Source organism: Zootoca vivipara, chromosome Z1, assembly GCF_965207765.1.
Source record: "Zootoca vivipara chromosome Z1, rZooViv2.hap1.1, whole genome shotgun sequence".
Taxonomy (NCBI): Eukaryota; Metazoa; Chordata; class Lepidosauria; order Squamata; family Lacertidae; genus Zootoca; species Zootoca vivipara.
In genome coordinates this window covers 7,475,390-7,493,500 of record NC_142583.1, presented here as the reverse complement: position 1 = coordinate 7,493,500, position 18,111 = coordinate 7,475,390, and the positions used below count along the sequence as shown (strand labels likewise).

The 18,111-nt window shown below is 45.1% G+C and overlaps 1 protein-coding gene and 1 long non-coding RNA gene across 5 annotated transcripts in view; both read right to left on the bottom strand.

Moving 5' to 3' along the window:
* Positions 1-18,111, bottom strand: part of LOC148687275 (uncharacterized) — a 337,005-nt gene that overhangs the window by 21,159 nt on the left and 297,735 nt on the right. The window lies entirely within an intron of this gene.
* Positions 1-18,111, bottom strand: part of NCAPG (non-SMC condensin I complex subunit G) — a 40,112-nt gene that overhangs the window by 18,144 nt on the left and 3,857 nt on the right. For all 4 annotated transcript variants that reach the window (XM_060278971.2, XM_060278972.2, XM_088658261.1 and 1 more), the window contains exons 3-11: positions 17,802-18,011; positions 16,828-17,056; positions 15,437-15,582; positions 13,702-13,786; positions 12,474-12,666; positions 11,357-11,497; positions 10,565-10,705; positions 8,277-8,400; positions 6,190-6,279 (exon numbers count right to left, since the gene is read on the bottom strand). In XM_060278971.2, the coding sequence (XP_060134954.2) occupies positions 6,190-6,279; positions 8,277-8,400; positions 10,565-10,705; positions 11,357-11,497; positions 12,474-12,666; positions 13,702-13,786; positions 15,437-15,582; positions 16,828-17,056; positions 17,802-18,011 (1,359 nt within the window). The remainder of the gene's footprint in view (positions 1-6,189; positions 6,280-8,276; positions 8,401-10,564; positions 10,706-11,356; positions 11,498-12,473; positions 12,667-13,701; positions 13,787-15,436; positions 15,583-16,827; positions 17,057-17,801; positions 18,012-18,111) is intronic.

Below are 18,111 nucleotides of genomic sequence, written 5' to 3'. Positions count from 1 at the left end.
CCATCTGTGAATCATCTTCATGTAATTTTCCTTCAACGTGTAGCATGCAATGAATTTCAAATCTGTTTTCTGAAGTCTTTCCCATAATACAATGGTACCTCAGGTTAAGTACTTAATTGGTTCTGGAAGTCCGTACTTAACCTGAAGTGTACTTAACCTGAAGCGAAGTTTCCCATTGAAAGTAGTGGAAAGTGGCTTAATCTGTTCCAGACGGGTCTGCGGAGTACTTAAACTGAAAGTACTCAAACCGAGGTATGACTGTAGTTTCTGGGTTACCTTCCAAGGTAGCCCCACATAGAGCACATTGCAGTAGTCCAAGCAAAAGATAACTAAAGCACGCACCAGTCTGGCGAGACAGTCTGTGGGCAGGGAGGGTCTCAGCCTGTGTACCAGATGGAGCTGATGAACAGCTGCCCTGGAAACAGAATTGACCTGAGTCTCCATGGACAGCTGTGAGTCCAAAGACTCCCAGGCCGCGTACCTGGTCCTTCAGGGGCACAGTTACCCCATTCAGGACCAGGGAGGTACACTATAACTGTTGGAGAGTTGTTACCCAGATGTTAAGAGAGCATCATTTGTGATTTCCTGGCTGCTAAATGCATAAACCTTACTTTCAGTCTATGAATAATGTTCTCCTCACTACAGGAACATGACTCTTAACCTCAGGTTTGTTGGTTCAAGCCCCACATTGGACAAAAGATTCCTGCATTGCAGGGACAGGATTAGATGGCCCTCGTGGTCTCTTCCAACTCAGCAATTCTATGATTCTAAGTCACACAACACAGACAATACTGCATTAGTAGCTCTACTGAAATTTGGACTGCCTTGCAACAACTACATAGCTCAAAGCTGTTGAGGGCTTGACCCCTCTCCCTTCCTAGTAATTCTGTTTGTATTAGTAGACGATGGTAAAGCTGGGGGTGGCTGTTAAAATATTCAAGCGGTGCTACAGTTACCTTAAAGTACAAATCTTTAAAAGAAAAATATAATAATAATAATAATAATAATAATAATAATAATTTTTATTTATACCCCGCCCTTCCCAGTCAAGACCGGGCTCAGGGCGGCTAACAACAAATAATATCAACACAAATATAAAAGAAACAATTCAGTTAAAACAACAGAATAATACAATGTTAAAATTCAATTTTAAAATTAAAAATCTACGAATAAGATAAAACCATTATAGATAAAACCTTAGGGGAGGGTAACCGTGGGGTCAGACTGCGTCAGTCCGAAGGCCAAACGAAACAGCTCTGTCTTGCAGGCCCTACGAAAAGATGACAAATCCCGCAGGGCCCTAGTCTCCTGGGACAGAGCGTTCCACCAGGTCGGGGCCAGTACTGAGAAGGCCCTGGTCCTGGTCGAGGCCAGCCTACCGTGTTTCTCATATTATAAGTCATGTCTTATATTAATTTTTTCTTCAAAAAAACACGACATGGCTTATTTTTGAGGGATGTCTTATTTTTTAATAAAGTGCACGCGGGCGCTGTTTGCCGGGCTTGTCAAGCCCAGCAAACAGCGCCCGCCGATCTTCGGTGACAGGCGGGGGTGGGCGGAGAGCGGAGAACGATCTCCGCTTCCCCCCCACCCCCGCCTGTCACACAGCACAGGTCGGCGGGCGCTGTTTGCCGGGCTTGTCAAGCCCAGCTAGGAGCGCCCGCCGATCTTCGGTGACAGGCGGGGATGGGGGGAGAGCGGAGAACGATCTCCGCTTCCCCCCACCCCCGCCTGTCACACAGCAAAGGTCGGCGGGCGCTGTTTGCCGGGCTTGTCAAGCCCAGCTAGGAGCGCCCGCCGATCTTCGGTGACAGGCGGGGATGGGGGGAGAGCGGAGAACGATCTCCGCTTCTCCCCCACCCCCGCCTGTCACACAGCACAGGGCCGAAGATCGGCGGGCGCTGTTTGCCGGGCTTGTCAAGCCCAGCAAGGAGCGCCCGCCGATCTTTGGTGACAGGCGGGGGTGGGGGGAGAGCGGAGAACGATCTCCGCTTCTCCCCCACCCCCGCCTGTCACACAGCACAGGGCCGAAGATCGGCGGGCGCTGTTTGCCGGGCTTGTCAAGCCCAGCAAACAGCGCCCGCCGATCTTTGGTGACAGGCGGGGGTGGGGGGAGAGCGGAGCACGATCTCCACTTCCCCCCACCCCGCCCATCATACAGCACAGGGCCGAAGATCGGCGGGCGCTGTTTGCCGGGCTTGTCAAGCCCAGCAAACAGCGCCCGCCGATCTTCGGTGACAGGCGGGGGTGGGCGGAGAGCGGAGAACGATCTCCGCTTCCCCCCCACCCCCGCCTGTCACACAGCACAGGTCGGCGGGCGCTGTTTGCCGGGCTTGTCAAGCCCAGCTAGGAGCGCCCGCCGATCTTCGGTGACAGGCGGGGATGGGGGGAGAGCGGAGAACGATCTCCGCTTCTCCCCCACCCCCGCCTGTCACACAGCACAGGGCCGAAGATCGGCGGGCGCTGTTTGCCGGGCTTGTCAAGCCCAGCAAGGAGCGCCCGCCGATCTTTGGTGACAGGCGGGGGTGGGGGGAGAGCGGAGCACGATCTCCGCTTCCCCCCCCACCCCCGCCTGTCACACAGGACAGGTCGGAAGATCGGCGGGCGCTGTTTGCCGGGCTTGTCAAGCCCAGCAAGGAGCGCCCGCCGATCTTCGGTGACAGGCGGGGGTGGGGGGAGAGCGGAGAACGATCTCCGCTTCCCCCCCACCCCCGCCTGTCACACAGCACAGGTCGGCGGGCGCTGTTTGCCGGGCTTGTCAAGCCCAGCTAGGAGCGCCCGCCGATCTTCGGTGACAGGCGGGGGTGGGGGGAGAGCGGAGCACGATCTCCGCTTCTCCCCCACCCCCGCCTGTCACACAGCACAGGGCCGAAGATCGGCGGGCGCTGTTTGCCGGGCTTGTCAAGCCCAGCAAACAGCGCCCGCCGATCTTTGGTGACAGGCGGGGGTGGGGGGAGAGCGGAGAACGATCTCCGCTTCCCCCCCACCCCCGCCTGTCACACAGGACAGGTCCGAAGATCGGCGGGCGCTGTTTGCCGGGCTTGTCAAGCCCAGCAAGGAGCGCCCGCCGATCTTCGGTGACAGGCGGGGGTGGGGGGAGAGCGGAGCACGATCTCCGCTTCCCCCCACCCCCGCCCGTCATACAGCACAGGGCCGAAGATCGGCGGGCGCTGTTTGCCGGGCTTGTCAAGCCCAGCAAGGAGCGCCCGCCGATCTTTGGTGACAGGCGGGGGTGGGGGGAGAGCGGAGCACGATCTCCGCTTCCCCCCCCACCCCCGCCTGTCACACAGGACAGGTCCGAAGATCGGCGGGCGCTGTTTGCCGGGCTTGTCAAGCCCAGCAAGGAGCGCCCGCCGATCTTCGGTGACAGGCGGGGGTGGGGGGAGAGCGGAGCACGATCTCCGCTTCCCCCCACCCCCGCCCGTCATACAGCACAGGGCCGAAGATCGGCGGGCGCTGTTTGCCGGGCTTGTCAAGCCCAGCAAGGAGCGCCCGCCGATCTTTGGTGACAGGCGGGGGTGGGGGGAGAGCGGAGCACGATCTCCGCTTCCCCCCACCCCCGCCCGTCATACAGCACAGGGCCGAAGATCGGCGGGCGCTGTTTGCCGGGCTTGTCAAGCCCAGCAAGGAGCGCCCGCCGATCTTTGGTGACAGGCGGGGGTGGGGGGAGAGCGGAGCACGATCTCCGCTTCCCCACCCACCCCCGCCTGTCACACAGGACAGGTCCGAAGATCGGCGGGCGCTGTTTGCCGGGCTTGTCAAGCCCAGCAAGGAGCGCCCGCCGATCTTTGGTGACAGGCGGGGGTGGGGGGAGAGCGGAGAACGATCTCCGCTTCCCCCCCCGCCTGTCACACAGGACAGGTCCGAAGATCGGCGGGCGCTGTTTGCCGGGCTTGTCAAGCCCAGCAAACAGCGCCCGCCGATCTTTGGTGACAGGCGGGGGTGGGGGGAGAGCGGAGAACGATCTCCGCTTCCCCCCACCCCCGCCTGTCACACAGGACAGGTCCGAAGATCGGCGGGCGCTGTTTGCCGGGCTTGTCAAGCCCAGCAAACAGCGCCCGCCGATCTTCGGTGACAGGCGGGGGTGGGGGGAGAGCGGAGCATGATCTCCGCTTCCCCCCCCACCCCCGCCTGTCACACAGGACAGGTCCGAAGATCGGCGGGCGCTGTTTCCCGGGCTTGTCAAGCCCAGCAAGGAGCGCCCGCCGATCTTCGGCTCTGTCCCCCGATGCGCGACGGCTCGGGGAAGCAGGCAGGGAGCTCCTGCTGGGTCCCGCGCCTTCGCCTCTCGCTATGTCGGGGCTACACGACATGGCTTATTTTCGGGGTATGTCTTATTTTTCACTAACCCTTAGAAATCCTGTCATGGCTTATTTTTTGGGGATGCCTTAAAATATGAGAAACACGGTAGCCACCTTGTGACTCGGGATCTCCAATATGTTATTATTTGTGGACCGTAATGTCCTCTGTGGGTCATACCGGGAGAGGCGGTCCCGTAGGTACGAGGGTCCTAAGCCGCATAAGGCTTTAAAGGTCAAAACCAGCACCTTGAACCTGATCCTGTACTCCACCGGGAGCCAGTGCAGTTGGTAAAGCACTGGATGAATATGATCCCGCAGCCGGGACCCCGTAAGGAGCCTCACCGCGGCATTCTGCACCCGCTGGAGTTTCTGGGTCAGTTTCAAGGGCAGCCCCGCGTAGAGCGAATTACAATAATCAAGCCTAGAGGTGACCATCGCATGGATCACTGTGGCTAGATCAGGTTGAGAGAGATAGGGGACCAACTGCTTAATGCGGCGGAGATGGAAAAATGCCACCTTGGCTGTGGTTGCAACCTGTGCCTCCATGGAAAGGGAGGCATCCAAGGTTACCCCCAAGCTCTTGACAGAAGGGGCTGACACTAATTGGGCCCCAGCGAAAGATGGAAGTTGGCCCCCCCGCCCCATGTCATCCCGACCCAGCCAGAGGACCTCTGTCTTCGAAGGATTTAGCTTCAGCCGACTCCCACGTAGCCATCCAGCAACAGCTTCCAGGCACTTGGTCAATGTGTCCGGGGCCGAGGCAGGACGGTCATCCATCAACAGATAAATCTGGGTGTCATCAGCATATTGATGACAACCCAGCCCAAAACTCCGGACAATCTGGGCAAGGGGGCGCATGAAGATATTAAAAAGCATTGGGGAAAGGATTGCACCTTGCGGGACTCCACACACCAAGGAGTGCCGCGGTGACAACCCCCTCCCTAGCGCCACCCTCTGTCCCCGACCTGAGATAAAGGAACGCAGCCATTGTTGGACTGTACCCTGAATCCCCACGTCGGCAAGGCGGTGGTCTAAAAGCTCATAATCGACCATGTCGAAGGCGGCTGACAGATCTAGAAGAATCAGCAGCCCCGACCCGCCTTGATCCAGCTGTTTACGGAGGTCATCTGTTAGGGCGACCAGTGCTGTCTCGGTCCCGTGGCCGGGACGAAAGCCGGACTGGAATGGATCTAAAGCCGATGTTTCATCCAGAAACCTACCGAGCTGTTCGGCAACCGCTCTTTCAATTATCTTACCCAAGTATGGAAGATTTGAAACAGGGCGATAATTGGATAGATCTAGCGGATCTGACGATGCTTTCTTTAAGAGCGGACGCACCACTGCTTCCTTCAACTCCTCTGGGAAAGTCCCTGAACTGAGAGACAAGTTGATAATCTCAACCAGGGGGCCCCGTACCTCGTCTGGACACGCTCTAATCAGCCAGGACGGGCAGGGGTCTAGGGAGCAAGTGGTGGGCCTCCCAGCCTGGAGGAATCTGTCTACATCAGCGGGGAGTATGTGGTCGAAATGGTCCAATACTAAACTCGAAGACAGTCGAGGGGCCTCTAGTTCCGCTATTGTATCAAAATTGGCAGAAAGGTCACGGCGAAGTGTCAAGACTTTCTCCGCAAAAAAGCTCGCAAATGCCTCACAGCTATGGGTCGAATTTGTGCTTAAATTTGACTGATCCTCAAGGGTTGTTAGAGACCTGATTGTTCGAAAAAGTTGTGCCGGGCGAGAGCTAGCGGATGCGATGGAAGCTGAGAAGTAAGACTTCTTTGTGGCTTTCACCGCCATCTCGTAGGTTTTCATAAGCGACCTATAAGATGTTCTTGAGGCTCCGTCGCGAGTATGCCGCCATACTCGCTCAAGTGCAATCACCACTTACTTTAAGCTGTTGCTTTCTTATTTCAGTTGCATCTGGGGGCTTGTCTACTGTAATAATTTCATCACGAACCTCTGTAATGATTTCAGCGACCTGGTGATACAAAGAAAGTTAGTACTCAGCTCAAATTTTGCAAATATTTTCTATCCTCCCCCCCCAAAAAAATCCATCCCGCCTTTTCAGTTATTTTTGAAAGGATGCAAAATAGTTTACAGTGCTAGAACATCAATTCATTAAGCCCCTAACCCTCCAAACTTAACACTGAAGTGAAACTTCAGATGGAGGATCATTAACATTCTTAAATGCTGCTGCTTAGCATAACTTTGCTCCCAAACCTGTCTTCTTTCCAGCAATGATAATGTCACCATATAACCAAATAAACAAGCACATGTGAGATTTTAGGGACCATTTCTTTTCCCCTAAAATATATCCTTAACATCACCACCCCCTAAAAAGTTCACATGCCACTAGATAAACACTAAGGATATAGAAGATAATATGCTGCCTTTTTGATATCATGATTAGCGTGAACCACTGTATTAGTTTCTGCATAAAGGCCAAGAGCCTGATGTACCTGGCTCTCACTCCAGCATGAAATGTGGGAGGCAAGGAGATGCTGAGTGCAAAAACACTTCACCTGGCGTGTTGGAAATGTTCGTTTTTTTAAAAAAGACTTCCGGTTTCCCGCAGAACAGCTTTGGACGCACTAGCGGGTTGTTCCCGAAAAGCGCACTCACCTAGGGGTGGAAAGCCCCCCTGGAAGGCTCTGGAGGGTGTCTGTACCTGATAGATCGGCAGCAGCGTTGGGAAGGACCCAGCACCGGACTGGAAAGTACGGTGGAGAGTGTTGTGTATTGAGTCAAAGGATTTTATCTCTGTATTATTATTGTCTGTATTTGCATTAGGATAAAGTAACTGCCTTTTGGTTCCAGAGGGTACAGCTACTATTGGTTCATTTAAGCTGCTGTATTTGGATCCTCTGTCTTATTGGTTCCCTCCAAAAGGCAGCACTGTGATTGCCTGATATTGTTCCCTCCAAAATGTATCCCCTTCTAGCTAGTTCCCTGTCCCTATAAATGTAGCCTTCCTGCCCTCACAGTCAGTCTTGTTCACTTTAATAAAGAGCTGTTACTAGAGAACTGTCTCCAGCATGTTTTGTCAAGAGAGCTGAAATCACAAACCCCACGTCACAACAGAGAGGAGATCGAAAGGCCGTCCCTGACACCTACAGGATCCTCTACTCTGCCCCAACTCCCACTGGAAACAGGTTTGAAAAAAGCACCGTAATATTGTGGTGTATGCTTGATTGCAGTGGCAGGGGGAAGAGGTGTCTACAAGTTTCTATTTACAAATGTGGCTACTGGTCCAAAAAATTCGGTAACCTCTAACTTAGTACAATTTTATAGCCTACTTAGCATGTTTATTAAATCTGTACAATTTTGAACAAATAAAATTGTGACTACAACGAGTTGCAGCCAACTTCCACCTGTGCATCTTGCTTAAAACTCAGTTCTCACAAAACCATTCAGATTTTTTCTCTGAAGCTTTGGAAGCCACAAAAGTTCTTTGAAGTTTCTGTCCCAACTCCTTTTAACCTTTTTATCCTATAGCAAGGCAGGGCAAAATGCTATTTCTTTCCCGGTCTGTAGCAGGGTGTTCCTGTTGTTGTTTGTGGGGGGAATAGTGAAAAGGCTAACCAAGAGGAAGGTAGAAAGAAAGCACAAACACGATACTTCTAGTGTCTCCAAACTAAAACGAAGGTCATAAAAAGGCTTTAGAGAATGTATTTTTCCAGTCTATATCTCTTTAGATTTGAAATTGTTTTCACTGCAAAATTGTTTTATATATGCTTTTGTTAAATCGCTTTGAGGTATCTAATAGGAAGTGATTCATAAATTTAATGAAAAAATGGATCTGAGTGTTGCATGTTTCAGAATTATTCTCTAATATTGCAGAATGAGGAATTACAGTCATTCTAGATGAGAAAATTTTCATGAAGCTTTTTCAGTGTGATTCACATACACACACACACACATTTTTAATGGATTTTCCCCTGGAATATAAAATGACAAAGAGCAATTAGAACTTACAGTCTGGATTCTTCTGTCATCATCTTTGAGAATGTGGAGTAGATTCTCCATAAGTGATGGTACAAGAGATGCTGAAGTAGTGGGAATCATAAGGATTTTTTGTAACACTGTCAGCAGTTTCTTCCTTAAGAAAAATTATAATATTGATGATATAATAATAAAATAATCCCTAAACAATGAGTAGTATCTATTCTCGTTTAAAATCCAGGAACTGGCAATTAACTGCTACTTCAGAAGTGAGGCAGTTTCTTTGAATAAGCTAAGTTGGTGTTTCCAATACATGTAAATGTTTAACTACCTCCCTTTCCCATCCATCACACTTGCAGATCCTGATTATTACAACTGGGATCTCTTCAAAATCTCTTCCACAGTGGAAAGCAAAGCACAACTTTTACTAAAATTTCTGATGGGGAACAAAACATTCAAACATGACCAGAGTCAAGAATGGAAGAGATGGAAATCTAGAACACCAACCAACATAGCAAAAAGAATTTTTTTAAAATATATTTTTATTAAAGATTTATTGGTTTACAAAAGTATGTGCAATGTCTCTCTTTTTTTAAAGTTACACTTTCTACAGATCAGTTTCATTTGTGGAGACGGTAGTGTTACATTAGGAAGAAAAGGGGGAAAGAGGGGGAGGGGAAAATGGTGAGTGGGGTGGGGTCAGGTGGCAATGCTTCAATTCTACTTACAGTGGTACCTCAGCTTACGTACCTGATTTGTTCCGGGGTACGGTACGTACCCCAAAAAGTACGCAACCCAAACTGCGAAAGCGCGCTTCTGTGGATATGCAAACTGCGCAAAACACTTCTGCACATGTGCGCGCGGCGAACCCGGAAGTAAACGCTTCTGGGTTTGCGGAGTTCGTAACCCCAAAAGTACACAACCTGAAGCGTACGTAACCCGAGGTACAACTGTGTTGTATGTGTGGGGTTTTGTGTCAGTGTCACTTGTGTGGGTTCTCTTTACTATTTGCTTGTATTCCTTTGGTGGTGAGAGAGGTTGGGGTTGGCCTAGGGCATGGGTTGGCAAATTAAGGCCCAGGGGCCGGATCCAGTCCAATTGCCTTCTGGATCCGGCCTGTGGACAGTCTGGGAATCGCCACATGGATCTGTTTCTGATTGTTTGCGCTGCACCATTCCCTCACACACACACACACTCTGCGGGGGCGCCTCCTCCCTCCCTCCCGGCTTCTTCCCACCCTGCCTAGAGTAAGGGGACTGAGCTTTGTTGCAACGCTGACACCAGCCCCTGCTGCTCGCAAGACACAGGACCCGCGATCGGCTGAGCGCCCCTCTCGAGCGGCCACCATTTAAAGCAGCTCCTCTCCGGAGCCCTTTCGCACACTACTCATCATCCCTTGTTCTCCCCCCCCCAAAAAAAAATATAGTCCAGCCAGCCCCCAAGGTCTGAGGGACAGTGGACCGGCCCCCTGCTGAAAAAAATTGTCAACCCCTGGCCTAGGGTATAGTTGGTTATTTGTGATTGGCTGTGGTGAACTTTGTTTTCATGTGCAAGTGGGATGTGTGTGTGTGTGTTTGGATCAGGTTAGCCATATTGATTTGAATGCTGTTGGTGGGTTCTTCTTGTTATCTTGTTGGGCTGTGTATGTGATAAAGGGGAACCGAACTGGGGTGAAGGGGTCTTCTTCTATCTGACCCCGTGTTAGTTTCAGTTTGTTGGTTAGTTTTTCTAATAAGGCCGTTTCCCATACTATTTGATACAATTGGTCTGTTTACTCCTGACAGGTCTCTCCAGTGTCTGACTAGATGGGCTATGAGCTCTTCGTGTTGTGAGTGGGCATTATTGTCTTGGAACATAGCAAATTCTTCATCCTGGAACTACAGAGGAACCTGACAGGATCTATGGAGGAAACCTGGCTGGACAGCAAAGGAGTAGGTGCCATCCTATCCAGGCCTGTATAAAGCACTATACAGTTTCATTGCAGTCCCAGGACAAGAAACATATTCTGGTTTCAGTGTGTTGAAGGATGGAAAGAGAAAGAGAAATGTTCAAAACAAGCTATTTAAGTGAATTTGACCATTAAACCAAGTCATTTGGTGCTGTACTGATGAATACTAATGTTGGATCTTTGACATGAAACAAAGTGACTAGAATGCTGAATAAAATGGACAGAGCTACTGAAACATTTCCTAGTCAATTCCAGTTCAACTCTCAAATAAGCACTGCACCACCAGAAAGCAAGTAGGTTACAAGTCAAAGGCCAAGTCAATAGAATAACACACATCAAAAATCTATTTGTTGCTAAACTAAGCCTTACTTACCTCCCTCCTTCTTCAGTTGTATCCATGCAGCCTATCACAAGGATCAGCTGCTGACCTATAAATTCTTTGGTCATCAGTTGCTCAACACAAGCCATATTTTCCTTCTCTTCTTGACTGAGAACTGGCATATTCTGAAGGTAACTTAATTAGAAACAAATGGTTATTCAGTATGATGCAAGCAACATATTGATCTTTATTTGAATTTTAGGTTACTGTACCAGTTAAAGGGCTTACAAATGAAATGTGACTGAGTCTACCTACAGACAAGAATGCTGCCTCGTCTATCTTCACAATACTATGCATTTATCACTGCTTTTATTTTATTCCTTTGCTGGGCCTTACATGAAGAAACACTGGCCGTTAGGTGTCTAGTTGAGCTTCCCAAGAGCATGTCCTAGTTTCCAGTGCTAAAAGATTCTTCTTCACACATACATAGCTACTTCTGCACACTCAACAAGGAGTCCGGCACATAAATTAGTAACAGTAATCTTTATGTTCCAGCAAACCAGTTTAATTGCTGTTTTGTGAACAACATAGAAGTAAGTCCAAATCCAGTAATTGGAGATGAAGAGAAGAATACTGTGACTGTAAAAACCAAAAGCGGTATAAATTAAACTAATGCCAGTGATTTTTTTTCCAGCGGGTACTCAAGGGTTCGCAGTACCAGCACCTCTTTCTTGTTTTAAACTTTGTAGCACTTGCTGTAACAACTTCATGGTGAGTACAGGCACCCCTTTTTCTGGAAAAAAAGCACTAATGCTTTAACTTTCTTGTTTACTTTTATTACTTTACCTTTGCAAATAATCTGCATATATCGCAGGTTCAGGCAGAATGTTATCTAAGAATTCTTCCCCTTCAGATTTCAAGTACTCACAAAGGGTCTTCCAATACAAAGCATTCTCAGCAGTTAGTTTTTCTATTGGAATTACTTTCCTTGAAAACAAATATATAAATGTTACTTTTTCAACCGGGGTGGGGTGGGGGTTGCTTTGTCAATTAAGAAGACATCTGACAAATATACAAGCTGGCATTCACATTTTAAGCCACACACATTAAGAGCTGAAAAGACAGAGCAGCTGTTACAAGAATTATGTTGTAGACAATTTCACTGATTTAAAAATGACTTTAAAATGACTTAAGGATGGTAACCAGCTCATGGTAACCAGCAGGAATGCCTCACTGAAGCAAAATATAATTATGTTCCATGCAAAATGTTATTCCATAGTTAGTTGCTAGACAAATACTAGTAAGCAGAGCACTATCTTTTTCCTAAATTAATGCAATCTCTGTATGTGAAAGTTTGTCCCTAGTGTCACTCTTTAGCATTATTAAGAGACTAACCCCCATTTCTTGGAATTGCATTGCATTCTACTGAACAAATTAAATGGGCTTCCTAAGTATTACTGCTGGGGGGGGAGTGCATATACCCTACCACCTCTCATCTGCTATTTTAATGGACATTTCTCTTCTCATATGTACAACCAATTCTGACTAAACCTTTAGGGGTTGTTGCGGGGGAGCAGGAAAACTCTGCAAACACTCAGATAGCATGCACACTACAAACATCCTCTTTAGTGGTGCTTCCTCACTAGTTAATAGGATGCCATTTAGTAGCTGCTTTTTTGATTTGCCTAAAAGCAGGAAGTTCTGGCTGCTACTTACAGATATTTAGCTATTTATAGGTATTTTTGCAAATATGAGTTCAGTTTACTATTTTCAGAAAGTAGTATGTCATAGAAACGTTCAGAAACAAACATGGTTATTTCACTAGTCCTTGGAATAAAGTTTAGGCAAGTAAAATTAGCAGGGAACATGAAAGTAATGAGGCAGAAACCTTTGACTTACTTTCCCAAGTTCAACTCTCAAGTATAAAGTTGTTTATATATATATAAAAAAAACACATACGTACCTTTCATCAAGGTCTGAGAAGTTTTTAATCAAGTCATTGACTGGTGACAGCGAAAACATGGCATTAAGCGCTGGAATACCCACTTCTGGACAGCTTTCCACATCTAGCCGATGAAGGAGTTCTAACACATTTCCCTCAACCAGCCGTAGCCAGGCCTGAAGAAGTTTCTTCTGCACCACTTCTTTTACAGATTCTATTAAGTAGGGAAATTTAAACTGAGATATAATTTCTCTGAAAAAATATTTTGTAAAAAAAAAAACCTTTACAGAGACTATGAGATCTAGATAGATGATCATACATACATACATTTAGTGATTAAGCTGACTGTTTCTGCCATATCACATTAAAAAGTATCTAAGCTACTTATATATGGCAGTGTTCACATTATCAACTCCTGACTTGATAAGCCATGATTTTGTACACAACACCTTCATTTCTGCTTCGCTTCTCCCTTCACTTGAGCCAAGATTCAAGCTGGGAAGCTACAGTTAACAACAGCTTCCTGTTACATGCAAAGTGAGTTATGGTAAATGGCTTCCAAACAAGCCAGGATTCAGATGCCAACTTTTCCTACTAGCAGGAAGAGAGGAATGAAGGCACTTTGCATGAGTGTGTCTATGTTGACTCATTAAATCAGGATTTCCTTATGAAACCTGTTCTACTATAAACAGCAATGAGGGCTTCCCAGAAAGAATACTTTAGATGCAATGTATTTTAGTATATTCTTCAATTATATTTATACTGTCTCTTCACATCACTGTGAAGTATATTTGTAGATCCTAGCTGTCAGACAAATTTCAACAACAGAGCAACATGCATATACTTGCATAAGGCTATTATCCATTGTTACTGCCTATCTCCTCCTTTACCTTTTTAGAGGGCTTTTCAGCTAATGTGGGAAATAGAGGTATGTCTGTAAAAGCCTGGCAGAAGAGATGGGAGCATGTCACCAACATGAGAGCTACAAATGTTGTCACACATGAGGAGCAGAAGAACCAGATTGCCCACTGTTACAATATAAGCCTTTACAGTACTTGTTTATTCAGAAGTATGTCCCACTGGTTTGCAATTGGACTCATTCTCAATAATGCCTAGGGCTGCAGCCTTCATTTACCATTGTTAACAAGAAGGCTCTCAGGCATGTCACTAGGAATGAAAAAATAAGGAATTGGCACAATGAACAAGTACACGATATAGGCAACTATAACATAAAATAAAAATGTCTTACCTGATCTATCATTAAGCCCTTGCTGCACAAGCTTTACTCGCTGGGCTATTGTCAAAGCTTTCATATGAACCTTTTCTGCCAAAACCTTTTAAAGAGCACACAGACTTTAGGGCTTTACTAATAATAATTTTTGACAAATTGGTGCAAGCAACTTTATGTGCCTATCACAACAGCTACATACTTGGAATCTTGCCATAGTAAGTAATAAAACAGTAAGAAGGGGTTTTAGACACATTTTGTGTCTAAAACACACTTTAAAAGCTCAGAATAAATGAACTAGGGCAGGTGGAATGAGAGATGTACCGTAATTTGGCATTTTAATTCCATCATAAAATGTAATCGATTGATTTGCAATCCAGCAGGCTGAAAATTAAGAGCCACTGTATTTGTTTTGTTTATATATTGTTTTCTTTCTAAAAGGAAACCCATGAAAACTTTCAAATAGTCATTATGCTTTTGTCCCAGAACTAAACTCTTAAGACTTTCAAAGAAACATTCACTCCACTGACATAGAACCTGTTATGGCCACAAGAGCAGGTGGTATGTTTTATCGGCACAAATCCCAGTCCAGCAATGAAAACCCATGTATAAAAAGCATGCTTCAGTGGTTAATATGGATACAAATGCACATCTGCATCATGCTCCTCCAGACCTCTGAACTGGCTGCATCCATTATTTGATGTAGCTGTGCAGCTCATTACTTCTTATGGCAAGATGAATGCTCTAAGAGCTGAGCCACAATATTTAACAGTTAATATAATGCACTTTACTAACATTTACATTAGTTACAGCGGTCAATCTGAAACACTGAACCAGAGCTTGAAACAAAATTCAACCTTATAATCCTCAATAAAAAGCTGTATTAAAATGGACCAAAAACTGTGCCTGGCATATCCCAATGGCCCTCTGCAGTTCAATTCTGCTCATGTTTTCAACAGGCTAGGACAGATTTATAGCATAATAATAATAATAATAATAATAATAATAATAATAATAATAATAATTTTATTATTAATTGTCATGTACATTCATTGCTTCTGGACCATCTTGATGCAAAACACTTGGCAGCCAGAATACAGTAGATTAATTGGAAAAACTGCTATGATAGAGTTTGAACTGAATTCCTTGGCACAATGATCAGAACCAACAATATTTATAACAGAGGTTTAAAAAACACTGCCAATACACCTATACATAAATTTATACCTGTACCCCAAACGTAATTTTGCTCCCCAGAGAGAATAAAGTTGAGTTCTCCAAATGTTTACATCATACATACAAACAATGTAAGTACAGTGGAACCTCGGTTTATGAACACCTCGGTTTATGAATTTTCGGTTTATGAACGCCGCGGACCCATCTGGAACGGATTAATTCATTTTCCATTACTTTCATTAGGAAAGTTTGCTTCAGTTTATGAACGCTTCAGTTTATGAACAGACTTCCGGAACCAATTACACCCATGCTTCAGTTTATGAACGCTTCAATTTAAGTACTCCGCGGACCCGTCTGGAACGGATTAATCCACTTTCCATTACTTTCAATGGGCGAGTTTGCTTCAGTTTATGAACGCTTACTCCGCGGAAGGTCTGGAACGGATTAATTCACGTTCCATTACTTTCAATGGGAAAGTTCGCTTCAGTTTATGAACGCTTCAGTTTATGAACAGACTTCCGGAACCAATTGTGTTCATAAACCGAGGTACCACTGTAATTGTAGTAAGATACTGGGTTACCTGGTATGCCAATTTCCTAACCGTCTCTTTTACATCCATAGTACGACCTATAATTTTTGGCAGGGTTTCAGCTGAGAGACCAATACATGACAGTACAGTGCGCCTGACCTCCGGATTGGAGTCATTCTCAATTAAATTATTGTAAACTAAACAAAAAGCGGCATTACAGAGAGTATGTTAATGACTAGAAAATGTACATAAATAATAAAGAAAATGTACATGAATAAGGTGGCCAACACACTTTGCAATAAGATTTTCATGATGCTCATGTTAGATGCACAACTTCTACATTTTTGGCAGACATTCAGTTGATGGGCCAATATATGACAATGGTTTTCTACACCAATGCTCGGGGAAATAGGCTGGAATTGACAACAAGCCACGGGCTTCCTAGCACAAGCCCCTGATTATTAAAAGGCAGCACTTGTGAGTCACACTTCACATATTTGCTACAGGAAACATTAAGTTACACTAGTGTAGCAAACATTACACAAACCAAGGCAAACATGATATGGCTTGCAGAATCCAGTAGCCTGCAACCTAAACTACTTGATGCCCTCTTCCTCTTCCCCTCCAGTTCCCCATGCTTCTTAGAAATCCATTCTGGAGGATTTGTGGGCATGTGGAGGGATGGGAAGTAAACGGAAATCCTGCTATACCAGGAGAACCTCATTGCCACAGCATTGGATGTAAACCATTGATCAGAGTATTGACTCAAAAATTGATCGCAGATATCAAATTATTTAGGCATAACACAAGAGTACAAGGTCACCCTTTTGTGGATGACACCTGTGTTAACTTTCCAGTCCCTGGACACCAGTATCAAGTCATAATAAACTGACACAAACAACTGCACTGTTTAATGACTGATTAAAACTCCCCCCCCCCAAAATACTGTTATCACTGCAAAAAAGTAACATTTTATAAGATCATAAATTCAGATCATTTTAAACCACATTATTTCCCCAAAAATGTATTGCTCAAAACTTTTTTTAAACTTTTTTTTAAAAAATAAAGAAAAACCAATTTTAAAAATTAGATTTTGAAACAAATTAGATTTTGAAACAAATGGTTATTCAGTACAATTCAGTTCCATGAAGGGAGAAGGCAAGCAAAACTATGCCATGACAAGCCAGGAAAAGTACATCCAAACCAGGCCAGTTTCCTAAACTGTTCTTGTACCCTATGTTTAATATTCGTATATATCTATTTTCCAATATTATAAAGTATTAACTACTTTAAAGTTGTTTGAATAATTACATTCAAGTCTCTCAGGCAGAATTCAATACTAATGTTAATGTCTTAATTATTATAGCCAGTTTTTAATAACTGAAAAGATAAAAATACATATTTAAATTAAAATAAATATCACTGATAGATTAACAACATACCATTAACCACAGGACACTCACTGTCCTTTGGATCTTGAAGTCTAGACAATGCCAGCACAGCTTGAATTCTCACATTTGGAACTTTATCTTTCACTCTGAGCAACATGGCATTGCTAATTTGATCAAATAGCTCATCTTCAATCTGAGCATTCTCCGGCAGGCCTACCAGAAGTTTATTAATAATTTGGCACACTCGAAATCGTACTGCACTGCTGTTTGCATCGTGAGACTTAAAAAGAAGCAAGGAGTTAATTTTAAGTATTCCTGCATTATTGTTCTTATGTATAAACAATATGAATAGTTTCAGGTATTTACATATAAAAATCTCAAATTCACACAATATGAATGTATTTAAGTACCAAATGTATTCTATGGTATAACAAACTCACCCTTAATTTATTCTTACAATCCTGGCAGTCAGTCTTAATCTTAAATTATTTATTTCTCCATTTAAAGGATCTTTAACCCATGAATGAATGGCACCAGGTTTAAACCAGAACGGCTGTGCAAAATAAACTTGGTGCTTAAGACAGCAATTATGAAGCTGGTCTCCAAATGTGGCTGAATGCAAGACTATAGAACATAAATGCAGACTGTAGGTATAACCAAAACACAGCCATATCCCATAGAAATCAACTGAGCAAACTGGAGCCTCAGAAACATCATCCAAGGTCCCTAGAAATTCTGGCCTTAGGTGAATGTTGGTCAACAGCACAGATTGTTCAGACCAAAGCTAAGCCCACTTATCATTGCTTTATGTCTTTAAGAGCAGGAAAGATAACACAGCCCTTGCATTCAATGTGATTTCTACCCAATATAACTTAAGACTGATACTACATCACCATTAAGAAAATAGCGTAGGAATATACAGCCCATTTATATGCAGATTCATATGGTGTCCATTAGATCATACTATAAAGAGAAGCATTGTGCATCCAATGCTACTTTTTATCATTACATTATTGCTAAGGTACCTCAAGCAGAAACTTGAACAAATAATTCAGAAGAGAATTTTCCACTTGCTCCTCTTCTTCGGTGTCATCTTTTTCTGGTTCATAAAATGAAACAACAAACTTGGCCACAAAATTTATCAATTGTTCTACTGTAGGTTCTCTTTTGTAGACAATCAGGGCAAATTTAAGGTAATGCACAAATTCCTCATGAAAAGAGATTTTGTCCTGCAACTAGAACAAAGTTACACAGTAAGTAATGCAATTTCAGTATCAAAATTGATAATGGTGGAACAGACATTTTAAAAATGGGCAGATCCAATGACATGATAAA